This window comes from Hyperoodon ampullatus (assembly GCF_949752795.1).
Source record: "Hyperoodon ampullatus genome assembly, chromosome: 11".
Lineage (NCBI taxonomy): Eukaryota > Metazoa > Chordata > Mammalia > Artiodactyla > Ziphiidae > Hyperoodon > Hyperoodon ampullatus.
Genome location: NC_136924.1, coordinates 55,620,158 through 55,636,253, shown reverse-complemented (window position 1 = coordinate 55,636,253; position 16,096 = coordinate 55,620,158). Strand labels below are relative to the sequence as shown.

Sequence of the window (16,096 nt, the reverse complement as noted above, 5' to 3'; positions counted from 1 at the left end):
GTGCAGAATATTGTGGTAAATTCAATCCCACTGTGACTTTTGGTCATTAACTTATGTCCTCTCTGTCTGATAGGTCAGACAGAGATGAAAGTATGAAGTAAAAATTGAGAGGAAAAGGGACAGGGCCTATTTTAACTTCTGATGGTACTGTCTGCAGAAGTCATGCTTCAGTCCTTGGAAGAAGTTCGGCAAATCGCTGGCCTCATGAAGCTGGAGGCCCCCTGAAGATGGCTGGTCAGGTGGGGAGAGGTCAGCACAACTCTGCAGACCCCTGGCTGAACCTGCTGGATATTCTGGCCCATCCTGGCTGCTGACTTGAACCTGCTACCTAGGCCAATGCCATGCCCCATCCTGCCCCTTCAGCACAGTTTCTTACCAGCTCAGTTTTTTTTCTTATCTCTGGCTCAGCCCACATTTTGCCTAGTTCCATTCCACCAGGTCTCTTTCAGTTCAGTTCTCTTCTTTCTTCCTTTTCAGTTTTCCCAAATCAGACCTGGCTTTAGTTGCCTACTTGCATCCTGTATGGAGTTTGGGTTTTTTTTTTTAACTTTATTTCATTGCAACAAGAATACTTAACATGAGCTCTACCCTCTTAACCAGTTTTTAAGTGTACAGTGCAGTACTGTTATCTATAGACACAAGGTTGTACAGCAGATCTCTAGAATGTATTCATCTTGCATAACTGAAACTTTATACCAGTTGACTAGTAAGTCCCCCTTCCCCTCACCCCAGCCACTGGTAACTACCATTCTAGTCTTTGCTTCTGTGAGTTTGACTATTTTAGATACCTTATATAAGTGGAATCATGCAGTAATTGTCCTTCTGTAACTGGCTTATTTCACTTAGCATAATGTCCTCAAGGTTCATCCATTTTGTCACATATGGTAGGGTTTCCTTCTTTTTTAAGATGAATAATATTCTACTGTATGTATATACCACATTTCTTTTATCTATTCATCTGCAGATGGACATTTAAGTCATTTCCACGTGTTGACTATTGTGAACAGTGTCACAATGAACATGTGAGCACTAATATCTCTCCGAGATCCTGATTTCAATTCTTTTGGATAAATACCCAGAAATGGGATTGCTGGATCATGTAGTAGTTCTATTTTTAATTTTTTGAGGAACATCCATACTGTTTGTCATAGAGGCTGCACCATTTTACATTTCCACCAACAACGCACAAGCGTTCCACTTTCTCCACATCCTTGCCAATACCTCTTGTCTGTTGTTTTTGTTTTCATAATAGCCACCCTAACAGGTGTGAGATGATATCTCATTGTGGTTTTGATTTGCATTTCCCTGATGATTAGTGACACTGAACATCTTTTCATATACCTGTTGGTCATTTGTACGTCTTCCTTTGGAAAACTGTCTATTCAAGTCCTTTGCCCATTAAAAAAAAAATCAAGTTATTGGTTTTTGTGCTTTTGATTTGTAGGAGTTCCTTATATATTTTGGAAATTAATCCCTTATCAGATAAATGGCTTGCAAATATTTTCTCCCATTCCATAGGTTGCCTTTTTACTGTCAGTGGTTTCTGTTGCTGTGTAGAAGCTTTTTAGTTTGATGTAGTCCCACTTGTCTATTTTTGCTTTTGTTGTCTGTGCTTTTGGCATCACATCCATGAAATCATTGCCAAGATCAGTCTTGAAGCCTTTCCCCTATGGTTTTTTTTCTAGGAGATATACAGTTTCAGGTCTTACATTTAATCCATTTTGAGTTGATTTTTGTGTAAGGGTCTACTTTCATTCTTTTGCATATGAATATCCAGTTTTCTCAATACCATTTGTAGATATTGAGTTTTCATTCAGCATATACTTAATTAAGCATCCTTGGGTCAGGCATTATGGCAGGTATAAGGGATTCAGGCTGAGAATAACATAATGGTTGCAAGTACATCCTCTGGAGCCAAAGTGCCTGGGTCAAATCCTGGTACTATCCTTTCTAACTGCAACACCTTGGGCAAGTTACTAGCTTCGCTGTGCCCCAATGTCCTCATCTATATAAAAGGGATATTAGTTACCGTTCTTTCCTCACAGGGTTGGTGTGAGAATTAAATAAATACGTGTAAAGGGCTTAGAAAGGTGTCTAGCGCCTGGTAAGCACTCTTTAAGTACCGGCTCGTAAGGCATAGTCCTTGTCTCTCAAGAGCTCACAGTCTACAGTTGCCCCTGTCCACCTGACCCATGTGGCAGGCAGGGCCATCTGGGTCTTCTGGCACCTCGAGTGACCCATAGTTCCTGGCATCGCAGGATGAACCGAGTGAAGTTCCAGCGTCACAGATTCGCGTGTGACCCTGGACAAGTAATTCCTACTCTCTGGATCTCACATGCATTTGTAAAGGAAGGAAGGTGGACCAAAAGTGACTTCCAAGTACCAACAAATTCCTTGTTCTGGGTAGCCCAAGTTGAAACTATGTCAGCTTGAGCAAGTCACTCAACCTCTCTGAGCTTGTTTCACCAGAAAAACGGGATAATATTACTAACCACCTCCCAGGTTATGGCGATGGCTCCACACGCCAGCGCAAACCCCAAGCTTCTGCGCTGGCTCAGGGTAGGCCACCTTTATAGTCACTCGCCTTTGCCATGCAGCGCAGGCGCGCTGGAGCCCGGACCGCGGCTCGCCGAGCCCGCAGGTTCCCGACTTCCGGTTCCGAGGGGACCCCGAGGCCAGACTGAGACTAATGGCGGCGTCCATGAAGCAAGCCACCGGGGGCGTTGAAAAGACCGCGGCGGAAGAAGAACCGCGAGTTCTGGAACCCGGGGCCGCCCCATTCGGAAATTTCCCTCATTATTCCCGCTTCCACCCTCCAGAGCAACGGCTCCGCCTCCTGCCTCCAGAGCTGCTTCGCCGGCTCTTCCCTCAGAGGCCCGAGACAAGGCCGATCCTGGGGCTCGACGTGGGGTGTAACTCCGGGGTGAGTGACGGGGGAGGGATCGGACGTCGGTCGAGCCGAGAGGTTGGCAGCCTTCACATCCACTGGGGTTCCGGCCTGGGCGTGGCACCAGACCCCTCACAACTTTCCCAAAATGAGTTTAAAGGCGTAGTGTTCGACCCCGTGCTGCTGCTGCTACCTCATCTCTAGGGTCCCAGCACTATCTCTTTTAGGAATCTTGGGGAGGAATCGTTTTCAATTACGTTCCGAATTCGTGCGTCCCCGCCTCCGCGCTTGCGGCCCCCTGGCAGAACGCCGGGTGGGAAGGGCCACTGTGCCTGGGCTTCCAGCGCTTGCCTCCTGTCCAGCGTGGCTGGCGACCTGGCTGGGGGAGAGGGGACTTCCCGAGACCCAAGTTTGGGAGCGTGGGGTTGGGATTGGTTTACTGGGAGCCAAGGGTGACAGAATCATGCCTGGAATTAAGATTAGTGTGAAACGGTGCAGAATGGACCCTGGAGCCAAGTGGATATTTATTTTAAAAGCAATCAGTTGGCCGAGTACAGTGAAGAAGATCGAGAAAGAAAAATAAAACATCCTGCGGGAGGAAGGCATTGCCACATTTTCTTACCGCAAAGTATTTTTAGGCGTAAGAATGATTATAGTCAAACCGCAAGCAAAATAGCGAAATGTCTCTCTGACACCTATTTGTAGCCACTAGGATATCCTAGAGGAGCAGGCATTCTGACCCTATGATTACAAATGCTTAAAAAAGTTAGTACCCTCACTCCATTCCAGACCAGGAGTGGGAGGGGATGAGGAGAATTTTATCGTGTTTCTGGCCTTAGGCAGAAGAGAATTTGGTAGAGGGTTGAGGGCTGTAGGCACACGGCTGGTAAATGGGAGGGAGACATTTGGACACAGGCTAAAAAGCTGGAATGAGCAGATGGGTGGGTGTCTGGCTGTCCCTTGCAAGCATTTCTCTACTGTGATGATATAGCAGATCAAAGGGGAAAAGAGACTGGGTTTAAGACTTGGGATTTCATGAAAAGCATTAGGAAACTACAGGAGATTTTAAAGTTGAAAGTAGTATACGTGTACCTTAGGGGCCAGGACATAGTTGCAGTTAACTAGGGCAGTGGTTCCCAAACCTGGCTGTACATTTAGGGAGTTTTTTATTTTGCACTTAAGAAAAGATGCTTGCACTTGATAAGACCCCCCCCAAAAAAATTCAAAATACAAAGGGGCATATAGTAAAAAGCAAGTCTCTACTCCTGACCATAAATCCTCTTCTCGTACACAATGGCAACTGCTGCTTATAATTTCTTGAGTATACACCTTACAAATAATAGCACACTCTTTTGCACCTTGCTTTTCATTTAATAATTTGGAGATCACCCATGTCACTACAGTCTTTTTTAGCAGCTTCATAATATAGATGTGCGATAACTTGGGGGGGTGCTTTGTTTTTAGAATTTTAGATTTTAGAAACTCCTAGGCCCTACTCTAGACCTACTGAATCAGGATCTTGGGGATTGCGCCCTTGAGTCTGTGTTTTCTTTTTTAAGCTTCCAGGGGTCTCTAGGATTGGCGAATTGAGGATGGAGAGGATTAAGAGATGTGGTAGAGGAGGGACTGATGTGATGAAATGACTGGTCAAACATGGGGCACACCCAAGATCAGATAGGAGGGGGAAGACGGCAGAGAAATAAATGGAAAGATGGGGAGAAATTTTTAAGCAGCATAATCTTCCTACTCAAAATGTGGTCCTTGAACTACAGCATCAGCATGACTTGGAAGTTTATTAGAAATACAGAATCTCCGCCCCCAACCCAGATCTACTAAATCAACATCTTTATTTTAATAAGATCCCTAGGTGATGTGTAAGCCTATTGAAGTATGAGAAGCCTGGTATGGAGGAAAGAACTTAATGTTGCCTAAATCCTGCCATGTAGTAACCATGTGACATTGGACAAGTCACTAGCCTCTGAACCATAATTTTTAAAATACAGGGTTTTTGTGAACTATGCCACACATAGAGAAAACTGCACAAAACATAAATTCATACTTTATGAATTATTATAAAGCAGACATCTTTATGACTACTGTCTATATCAAGAATAAAACATTGTCAGCGCCCCGAGAAGTCTCCCATATGCCTTTCCCTGCTCATAAACGCCCATCTCCACCCAGAGAGCCCAACTTTTACTATTATTGTTTCCTTGCTTTTCTTTATAGCTTGCTATTTTTGTATCCATAAACAGTGTAGTTTAATTTTGTCCATTTTCTAACTTCATATAAATGGAAGCTTGCCATGTATTTTCTTTTGTCTTGCTTTTTTACTCAGCATTATGTATTTGTGTGAGTCATCCATGTTGCTGCACTGAGCTGAATTCCTTCATTTTTAATTGCTATCTGGTATTCCATCTTAATCCATGCTACTATTATTGGACATCTGGATTGTTTCCAGCCACACTTTCTTCACCTGCACAAAGGGCATAAATATTTTCTTCACAGGATTGTTGCACAGAGCAAATGAGGTAGTGAATATAAAAATGCCTTAAAAGAACAGATTAGAACATGAATTTGAGTTAGTTATAATGGTTGTAGAAGTCAAAGTTAGAGAAAGGAAATAATGACTTGTTTAAGAGTCAAAAAGGTGCTAAGATGGTGAAAATCACAAATCATTGGATTTGGCTAGAAGGAGGTCAGCAGGTAATGGATGCAAAAGCAGAATAAGTCTCAGAAGGGGGCAGTGAAACATAACACATGTAGCAAAACTGAAGCTGTAGAGTGAAGGCTGAATGAAGACTTTGGAATGCAGACTTTCCCAACCACAGGTCTGAGAAGCAGATTTTTATAAGATGGTCCTTGCTCTGTTCCTCACCTTCCTGTCAAGGAGCACTGGTTATGCTCCTGAAATCTTTTCCTCCTCCCTGGGGTCTGAGATACTCAAAAAAAAGAAAAAGATAGTGAGCTTACCAGCATATTACTTAAGCTGGAAAATACTGCTCTGGACTCCTTTGCTGCATCCATTGGGCTGTAACTTTCAACCACACAACCAACCCATCAGTGTCAGGAAAGTATGGAGATGATGCATTACAGTCTGAGACTCCTGGAGGGCGCTGAGAGCCTGCTTTGTGGAAAACTTTTGGGGGGCAGCCTGCTTAGGCTATAGTTTAACAACCTTACATCCTATAATGCCAGGAGTAAGTGGCAGTCTCAATGGGAGGATAAGAGATATAAGTTTCTCTTCCATTCACTGGTTGAGAGCTGCAATGACAAAGCTCTTTTGGATTCCTCTAGGATCTGAGTGTGGCTCTATACAAACATTTCCTTTCCCTACATGATGGGGAGACCTGCTCAGATGCCTCAAGAGAACTCCATCTCCTCTGCTGCGACATAGATCCAGTCCTGGTGGAACGAGCTGAAAAAGAATGCCCTTTTCCTGATGGCTTGACCTTTATCACCCTGGACTTCATGAATCACAGGACCCGGAAAGTTCTCTTGAGCTCTTTTTTAAGCCAGTTTGGACGCTCAGTTTTTGATATTGGCTTCTGCATGTCAATAACCATGTGGATTCATCTGAACCATGGGGACCAAGGCCTTTGGGAGTTCCTGGCCCACCTTTCTTCCCTGTGCTGCTACCTCCTTGTGGAACCACAGCCCTGGAAGTGTTATCGGGCAGCTGCAAGGCGTCTCCGGAAGCTGGGCCTCCATGATTTTGACCACTTCCGCTCCCTAGCTATCCGAGGTGATATGGCTAATCAGATTGTGCAGATCTTGACCCAGGACCATGGCATGGAATTAGTATGCTGCTTCGGCAACACCAGTTGGGACCGAAGCCTTCTGCTCTTCAGGGCAAAACAAGCCACAGAGACTCATCCGATCCCTGAATCACTGATAGAAGAAGGGAAAGAAAGGAACAGAATAAGATTCTGGAGGCAATGAGATGGGAGGGAGGATAGAGATATTGAAAGGGGTTTTTATACAAAGAATTAAGTTCATTCTCCTTAACTCCTGATAGTTAGGCAGCTTTAAAACTTGGCAGATGGGCTTCCCTGGTGGCGCAGTGGTTGAGAGTCCGCCTGCCAATGCAGGGGACACGGGTTCGTGCCCCGGTCCGGGAGGATCCCACATGCCGCGGAGCGGTTGGTCCCGTGAGCCGTGGCCACTGAGCCTGCGCGTCCGCAATGGGAGAGGCCACAACAGTGAGAGGCCCGCATACCGCAAAAAAAAAAAACTTGGCAGAAGCTTTTTAAATGTCCAGGACACGCAATTAAAAGAATCAGCATCTTCCTCATTTGGGGGGATGATCCCTGAGGAGAATATACCTGTGGGGCAATGATCTGTCCTATCTGGAATGACCTAGAGGAAGTGATCCTGGTTCTGGGATATGCAAAGGGCTGCTTTTGGTGGTTATTTAGGAAGACTTAGACCAGGTTAGCCTTAGAATGTCCCTCCCTGGGCTCCTTAAATCTGATCTGCCTTCTTCAGGCTTCTTCTAGACTAACTCATCCTGTCTATGAGACAAAACCTCACAGTACAATCTGGAATGAAAAGTCATTGGCCTGGCTAAAGGAGAAGCTTTGGTAGGAAGAACATCTTTCCAGAGCAGGTCAAGTTTCCAACATGCCCAGGCTGAGCACAGCAGTTAAGATACAGTACTAAGCAAGATGCATCGACTAGCATTTAAAAGATGTTTAAAAGATGAAATTATGAACTCAAAATCCAATCGGTACAAATGAAATGAATGAAGTGGGATTGTATAGAATATATACAATTATATTTTATATATAATAAAAGTGACTTGAGTATGGTTGAGAATGCCCTGTGAATCTGGAGTAGAAAAGAAATTTCTGCCTTTAACCACTCTACCCATGGAGGTTTCAACTCAAGAAAAAGAACCTCACCCAAGCTCAAAACAGAAAACATGCCAGCGAGTAAGTTAATTCAGGACTTTTTTTGTCAGTGTCCTCTGTCAAAGCACACCAGTATGGAGGTGGGGGGCATACACCAGTATCGGGGTGGGAATACGTGCAGAGAAGCCTACACAAAATGCAGCCTACAATTGGATGGCTACAGCATCAGTGCTGTGGGATAGGTGTCACTGATGTCTGGCAGGTGTTGATTTTTAAAACACCCATGAGTCCACTTCAAGGGAAAGTGGAAGATAGAGAAGATTTGGTGGAGAGAAGATGGAAAAACAAAACATACCTAACTAAGAAGGGAGATTGGATTGATGAGCTTCACAATCTCTAAGATCCTATTATTTTCTGAGTTGATGTTATAGAAGGAGGAACAGGGAACAAGAAAGTCTGAACCACCAATTAGAGGTTGGACTTCTTGAAGTTAGTAAAAGTTCCTACTAAGGAATTTGAACTTTATGCAGAGAGAGCAGAAGCCAGAGCAGTTCCTAAATAATAGGAGGATGGAACCAAAACCTTCATTTAGGAAAACCAATTTTTCTATTTTGTGCAGGATAATTGTATGGTTGGTGCCATTTCCAGTCTCAATTAGACTCTAATACTACTTCTCAGTCTTTTTATATTGCTGCTCCTGATCACTTTTATCCTAGTGACTCTTCCAGACTTTTACCCTTCTGCAGGCAGGCTCTTGACTCTATTCCTGCTCCATTAATCTAAGCAGGTGACCTAACCACCAACTAGTGCCATTTTTGTTTACTGTGTCAGGAAGTCTTTTCTTTTTTAAATTAATTTATTTTATTTTATTTATTTTTTTGGCTGCGTTGGGTCTTCATTGCGGTGCACGGACTTCTCATTGCAGTGGCTTCTCGCTGCGGAGCACGGGCTCTAAGCTCACGGACTCAGTAGTTGTGGCGCACGGGCCCAGTCGCTCCGCAGCATGTGGGATCTTCCAGGACCAGGGCTCGAACCCGTGTCCCCTGCATTGGCAGGGGGATTCTCAACCACTGAGCCACCAGGGAAGCCCCAGGAAGTCTTTTCTTGCCCTCAGCCTTGAACCCCTTCATCTTCCCTTGTTTTCACTTCTAAACTTACCCAGTGAGCTTTTACCCAAATAACCTTGGCCTAAGTTCCAGATCCCAACCTCTACTACCTCTCCCAAATTGTATTTTATTAAGGATCCCCTTGGTGTCTCCTTGGCCTCATTGAACCTTCCTGTCCACCTACCAACATGCTGAGTTCTCTCTCACCTTCAAAACCACCAACTTTTCCTGTGTCCTGTCTCCCTCTCGGCCTTATGCAATCTCCATCTCTTCACCATACATGAGCAAAGCCCTTGAAAGAATACATGCCACCGCCTCTGCTCCCTCATCTCCCATTCATCAATGGCCACCTGAATGCCATATTTTGAGGCCTCTTTTCAGTCTTCCTCCTGGGCCATGAAACCATTCAACACTATTGACTCCTTCCTTATTGAATCACCCTCCCTTTGGTTCTCTGCCATGATTCTCTTCCAGTCTCTTAGTTTCTCTCTACACCTTAAGCAATTGGTTCACATTTTAATTTGCATAAGCATTACCTGGGGAGTCCTGGATTCATCTCTAGAAACTGATTCAGGTCAGAAATGGGGCTTAGGATTCTGGTTTGGTTTGATTTGGGGTTTTTTGCAATTTTTATTGTGGAAAAATATATGTAACATAAAATGTACAGTTTTAACTGTTTTTAAGTGTATATTCTGTGGCATTAAATACATTCACAATGAGGAATCTTTTTAACAGGCATGCCATATGATTATGATGCAAGTCGAAACAGACCACACTTTGATGCTTAGGGTTCCTTGGGGTCCATCCAGTCCTCTTCTACATTTTTTTCCTGGGATGAGTTCCTCCACTCCCATACCTTTAACAACTACCTATATGCTAATAACCCCCAATAGTTATAAGCCCCACCTTCACAATTCCAGATTAATATTTTTCCTGTTTTGTAGTCATATTCCCCTAGATAGTTCTTTGGCACCTCAAATTCAACATATCCCAAAAGCAAACTCATTACCCTCATTCCAAACCTAATCCTATCTCAATTGTTGGCATCCACCCATTGCTCAAGCTACAAACTTCAGTTAATTCTCCTCATTTATACTTCCCACATTGAAATAGTCACAAAGTCCAGTGAATTCTATCAACAACATGTAAGTTCCACTTATTTCATCCACGTGGCTGATGCCTACCAAAGGTTTCTATGTTAAGTCCTCTACCCTCCAATCCATCCTGTCTTGCTGCTAGTGTTCCCTTTCTCAGATATCTAGCTATGCTAGTATTATGCTTAAAAACCTTCAGTGGTTTCCTAGTGCCTGGAGTCCTGTCCTTTATCCAGTGCCTAAACCAATATTGTTCAATAAGGTAGCCGCTTGCTATTTAAATTTAAATTAAGGAAAATGAAATAAAATTTAAAATTCAGCTCCTCAGTCCTACTAGCCACATTTCAGGTGTTCAGTAGCCCTATGTGACTAGTGACTACCTTATTGGACAGCACAGGTATAGAAAATGTCCATTGTTGCAGAAAGTTGTATAGGACAGTGCTAGTCTTCATGCCTTTCCTCTACACATCAGCCACAGTGAACTTCTTAGCACAAACTCCGGCTTCCCTTCTCTCTCCCCCAACTCTCCCACTTTGCAATGTGGTTCAACTGTTTGTCCTAAAAATGGCTCAGATGTTACATTTTCTCAAAAATCTTCCCCAACTCCTATAGCAGTTTGCATCTGTTACTATATTCTAGTGAGGACTTTGCATAGAGGCCTCTATCACAGTATTTACCTCATCATATTATAATTGTTTCTGTGCCTCTTCCCTACCACCAGGAGACTGAGCTCCTCAAGCCCAACTTATTTTTGTATACCTAAGCCTAGCTCAATGTCTGACACATGGCTGGCAGCTGAGAATTACTTGTTGAATGAATATATGAGTGAACAAAAAAGAAATGCACCCAAATTCAAGTACTGAGAAGAAAAGGGAGATATATGATTGGGTAAAAGACTGCCCAGGATACTGGGCACAGTGGTTAAGAATCTGCTTGTCAATGCAAGGGACAAGGGTTCAAGCCCTGGTCCAGTAAGATCCCACATGTTGTGGAGCAACTAAGCCCTTGTGCCACAACTACTGAGCCTGCACTCTAGAGCCCGTGAGCCACAACTACTGAGCCCCCGTGCCACAACTACTGAAGCCCATGTGCCTAGAGCCCGTGCTCCACAAGAGAAGCCACTGCACTGAGAAGCCTGCGCACCACAACAAAGAGTAGCCCCCGCTCGCCACAACTAGAGAAAGCCTGTGTGCAACAACGAAGACCCAATGCAGCCAAAAATAAATAAATAAATAAATTTATTAAAAAGAAAAAAAAAAAGAGGTCTGGTTAGAAACTGGAAAAAAAAGAAAACAGAAAAAGATAATAATATAGCACCGTGTGCCAGATAACATAACTTTTAGAATCCTTAACCCTATGGGGTAGATACTATTATCATCCTCATTTTGCAGATGTTGGAACTGAAGCACACACAGGTTAGGTGACTCTCCCAAGGTCACATACCTTGTAAGTGGCAGAGCTGGGCTTACCTAGGCAGTGTGGCTGCAGAGACTGGGCCTTGGCTACTATGCCTTGAAATTTCATGGAAATCAAGACTGAGAAGAGACTCCAGAGAGCCAGTGTAAAAGAGCATGGGCTTTGGAGTTACTGTGCTTCCTCAAATTATGTGTTCAGACTGGGAATAAGAGACCCAGCCAGGCCACTCTTAGCTATCCCTGATGTTCTTGGAATTCCCCTCGCAGAAATCAGGCCTAATTCTAGGTTGAGTACCTAGTAGCACCTCTGCTGCTGCCTACCAGTTAAATAGGCACATACAGCAAACGTAGACACTCTTACGTCTCCATAAGTCCTAACTACCCTCTTACTGTACCCTTGACTTGCCAGCAACCCTGACTTCCCCTGAATTCCCAATCTGCCCCTAGCTTTTTTTTTTTTTTGCTGTACGCGGGCCTCTCACTGTTGTGGCCTCTCCCGTTGCGGAGCACAGGCTCCGGACGCGCAGGCTCAGCGGCCATGGCTCATGGGCCCAGCCGCTCCGCGGCATGTGGGATCCTCCCAGACCAGGGCACGAACCCGTGTCCCCTGCATCGGCAGGCGGACTCTCAACCACTGTGCCACCAGGGAAGCCCTGCCCCTAGCTTTGACTTCTGGGTAGGACCTCAAAAAAGTGGGTTTCATGCTCAGGAGGTAGGAATTTCAAGGCCAACTCTAGGATGTGTTAAGATCCCAAGGTCAGTTAGATCCTCCTCAGCCTTCTGGGATTGAGTTTGGCCTGGGAACAGAGCAGTGAAAAGAACATCAGGTTTGGAATCAGGATCTGCCAGTAACTCATTGTATGACCACCCTATTCAATTCATTTAACCTTTCTGAGCCTCAGTTTACTCATCTGTACAACTGAAATAACAAGACCTTCCTTTTCTTATGCCCAAATGTGCTAAAGGATATGATGGTAATTTGCAGAATATGGATTGTTAAATTGCTGTTACATTCTAAGCATGCTACAGACCACAACCATGCCTGTTAGATCAAAGACATGAGAAAAACATCTCATCTCTGTAGAAAACATGCATCTCACTATTTCAAATAATTTGTTTTTTAAGATGAGGGAGTAATAAGTAGTTCAACTTCAGCCTACAGAGCGTTTTAAAGGAAGCAGTGCTGGGAGGGAGAGAGTGGTTGTTGCTAATGGAAATGAAGTTTATGATGGTCGCAGAGTGATAACAGTGATTATAGACGTGAATTTCCCTACTTCTCTGTAGATCTTAATTTAAGGACACTTTGAAACCTTGTGACCCTGCTGGTGCTCTCTCCCTTCACCAAGGCAGTGCCAAGAAATATATATGGTTCTGTGGCAGGCTGAATACTGGTCCTGCAAAATGTCCACATCCTAATCCCTGGAACCTGTGAACGCTACCTTAGATAGCAAAATGGACTTTGGAGATGTGTACAGTTGTGTAGATTAAGGATCTTGATTAAGGGTTAAGGATTTTGAGATCAAGAGATTAATCTGGATTATCAGGGTTGGCCCTAAATGTAATCACAAGTGTCCTTATAAGAGGAAGGCAAAGGGAGATTTGACCACAGTAGATGTCATGACAGAAGCAAGAGGTTGGAGAAATGTAAGGAAGGGCTATAAGCCAAGAAATGCAGTTAGAAAAGGCAAGGAGGGGCTTCCCTGGTGGCGCAGTGGTTGGGAGTCCGCCTGCCGACGCAGGGGACGGGGGTTCGTGCCCCGGTCCGGGAGGATCCCATGTGCCGCGGAGCAGCCGGGCCCATGAGCCATGGCCGCTGGGCCTGCGCGTCCAGAGCCTGTGCTCTGCAACGGGAGAGGCCACAGCAGTGAGATGCCCGCGTACCGCAAAAAAAAAAAAAAAAAAAAAAAAAAAGAAAAGGCAAGGAAATGGATTCTCTCCAGAAGCCTCCAGAAGGAATGCAGCCCTGCCAATACCTTGATTTTAGACTTCTGATCTGTAAGAGAATAAATTTGTGCTGTTTTATACCACTAAGTTTGTGATGATTTGTTACAGCAGGAACAGGAAACTAACACAGGGACTCTGACTACAATGAGACTAGGCTACAAGCCAAGCAGCAGCAGTCCCAAATAACTCCTGATGGCAGAAAACAGCCACAGTGACCAAAGGAATAGGCTGGGCTCCATCTACATGGGTAACTGAGGAATCTTTGATCAGTAAAAGCTTCGGGAGATCCTTCAGCATCTGAACCTGACCTCTTCCCTCCAACATTTCTATTGGCTGAGCAGTTACCTGACGTGTTGGGAGGAACTGTTGTATTTGAAGTCTGTAGCTGTTAGTTTCAAAAAAGATGTGTAAATAGTGCTTATAACGATGAGGTCTCGGTACCAAGAAGGTAATGATTGTGTAATGGCCTGGGAGAGCCCTTGGAGATAGTAAGACTATCTTTGGCTTCAAGAAAAGATCATCTTTATCTATCCTCAAAACAGCCTAATTTAGGAACCAACACCAAACATGACAAGAGACTTACTGAGGGACAAGAATGAAGAATGGTCCTGGATATACTTTAAATATATAGATATGTAATCCAGTATATTAAAAAATTAGCATCTCAACATGCAGTCAATATGAAAATTATTAATGAGATGTATTATTTTTTAATACCATCTTCAAAATCTAGTGTGTATTTTATACTTACAGCTCATCTCAGTCTGGACTAGCCACATTTCAGATGCTTATTAGCCACATGTGGCTAATGCTACACATTTATGGCAAATCAAAAAGTAATTTATCAAGTTCCTTCCATACGCCCAGCATGCTTTTATCTGCTGTGGAGGGTAAAGAAAAATCAATTAAACAAACCGGGACTTCTAAAGGTTAGATTTGATTCTTTTAGCAACTATGTTAAAGTTGAGGAGAAAAGGAGAGGCTCATACATGGTAGCATGTGATCATGTGAGCTTCAGAAAAGAAAAAATCTTTGTGGACTACAATGGGCATGGAAGAATTTCTGGAGCGTATGGGATTTGAGCTGTCCCTGAAAGTCATATCTGCAGGTTCTGCATCCACAGATTTAACCAACCATGGATCAAAAATATTTGGGGAAAAAAATTCCAGAAAGTTCCAAAAAGCAAAACTTGAATTTGCTGTGCACCTCCGGCATAGCATTTACATTGTACTTACAACTATTTATGTAGCACTTACATTATATTAGTTATTATATGTAATCTAGAGATGATTTAAAGTATAAGGGAGGATGTGCATAGGTTATATGCAAATAGTACATTTTATATGAGGAACTTGAGCATCCATGGATTTTAGTATCAATTGGGGTCTTGGAACCAATTGCCTATGGCTTCCAACGGACAGCTGTATAGCTTCTGCAATGATAACAAGAGGGACAGGAGCATGCCCTATGAGCCATGTAGAGAGGAACCTCTCTGCAAAGGTACACAGGAATGTGTGTTTTGTCCATTGAAAACAGAAAGGACTGGCTGGTCTAGAATGGAGATGTCATTCTGAGCAGCAGTGAGAAATAACAGTGGTCTTTTCCATTTAAATAGATTCTGGATGGAATATTTATTATTTTAAAATATTTTAAAATTAATTTTTATTAGAGTATAGTTGCTTTACAGTGTTGTGTTAGTTTCCGCTATACAGCAAAGTGAGTCGGCTATACATATACATATATCCCCTCTTTTTTGGATTTCCTCCCCATTTAGGTCACCACAGAGCACTGAGTAGAGTTCCCTGTGCTATACAGTTAGGTTCTCATTTATTATCTATTTTATTTATTTATTTATTTTAAAGAGAAACCCTTCCCGTTAAGGCATTTGTGCTTTTTTTTTTTTTTTTTTTGCATTACGTGGGCTTCTCACTGCTGTGGCCTCTCCCGTTGCGGAGCACAGGCTCTGGACATGCAGGCCCAGCAGCCATGGCTCACGGGCCTAGCCGCTCTGCGGCATGTGGGATCTTCCCAGACCGGGGCACGAACCCGCGTCCCCTGCATCGGCAGGCGGACTCTCAACCACTGCGCCACCAGGGAAGCCCTGTGCTTTTTTTTTTAAATATTTATTTATTTAGGCTGCGCCAGGTCTTAGTTGCGGCATGCAAACTCTTAGTTGCGGCATGCAGGATCTAGTTCCCCGACCAGGGATTGAACCCCAGGACCCCTGCATTGGGAGCATGGAGTCTTACCCACTGGACCACCAGGGAAGTCCAGTTATCTATTTTATATATAGTAGTGTATATATGTCAATCCCAATTTCCCAGTTCATCCCACCCCCTTCCCCCCATCAGTAAGCCCTATGTCCATTCTCTACATCTGTGTCTTGATTTCTGCTTTGCAAATAAGTTCATCTGTATCATTTTTCTAGATTCCACATATAAGTGATATTATACGGTATTTGTTTTTCTCTTTCTGACTTACTTCACTCTGTATGACAGTCCCTAGGTCCATCCATGTCTCTGCTGGATGGAATATTTAAAGTAAAAAGAAAACCGTAAGCATACTAGAGAAAAAAGGTAATTTAAAAAATTGGAGTACGTCCTAAACACACAAAAAAAACAAAAGCCATAAAGAAAAAGATCAATAAATTTGACTACCTAAGGCAAAGGGGAAAAAAAATTCCAATAAACTCACATGACAAACTCCCAACTAGGAACACTTGGCAATATATGTGACAAAGGGCAAATTTCATTATAATACAACCAACTCTTATATATCTATTAGAAAAAGACATTCA

General features: G+C 43.5%; 1 protein-coding gene across 1 annotated transcript; it reads left to right on the top strand.

Moving 5' to 3' along the window:
• Positions 1 to 2,505: 2,505 nt before the first annotated feature.
• BCDIN3D (BCDIN3 domain containing RNA methyltransferase) lies at positions 2,506 to 6,829 on the top strand (the record flags this gene model as incomplete). Its single annotated transcript, XM_079715320.1, is given in 3 exon segments — positions 2,506 to 2,625; positions 2,627 to 2,923; positions 6,185 to 6,829. Coding segments are annotated over 3 exon segments (1,062 nt in total).
• Positions 6,830 to 16,096: the final 9,267 nt, after the last annotated feature.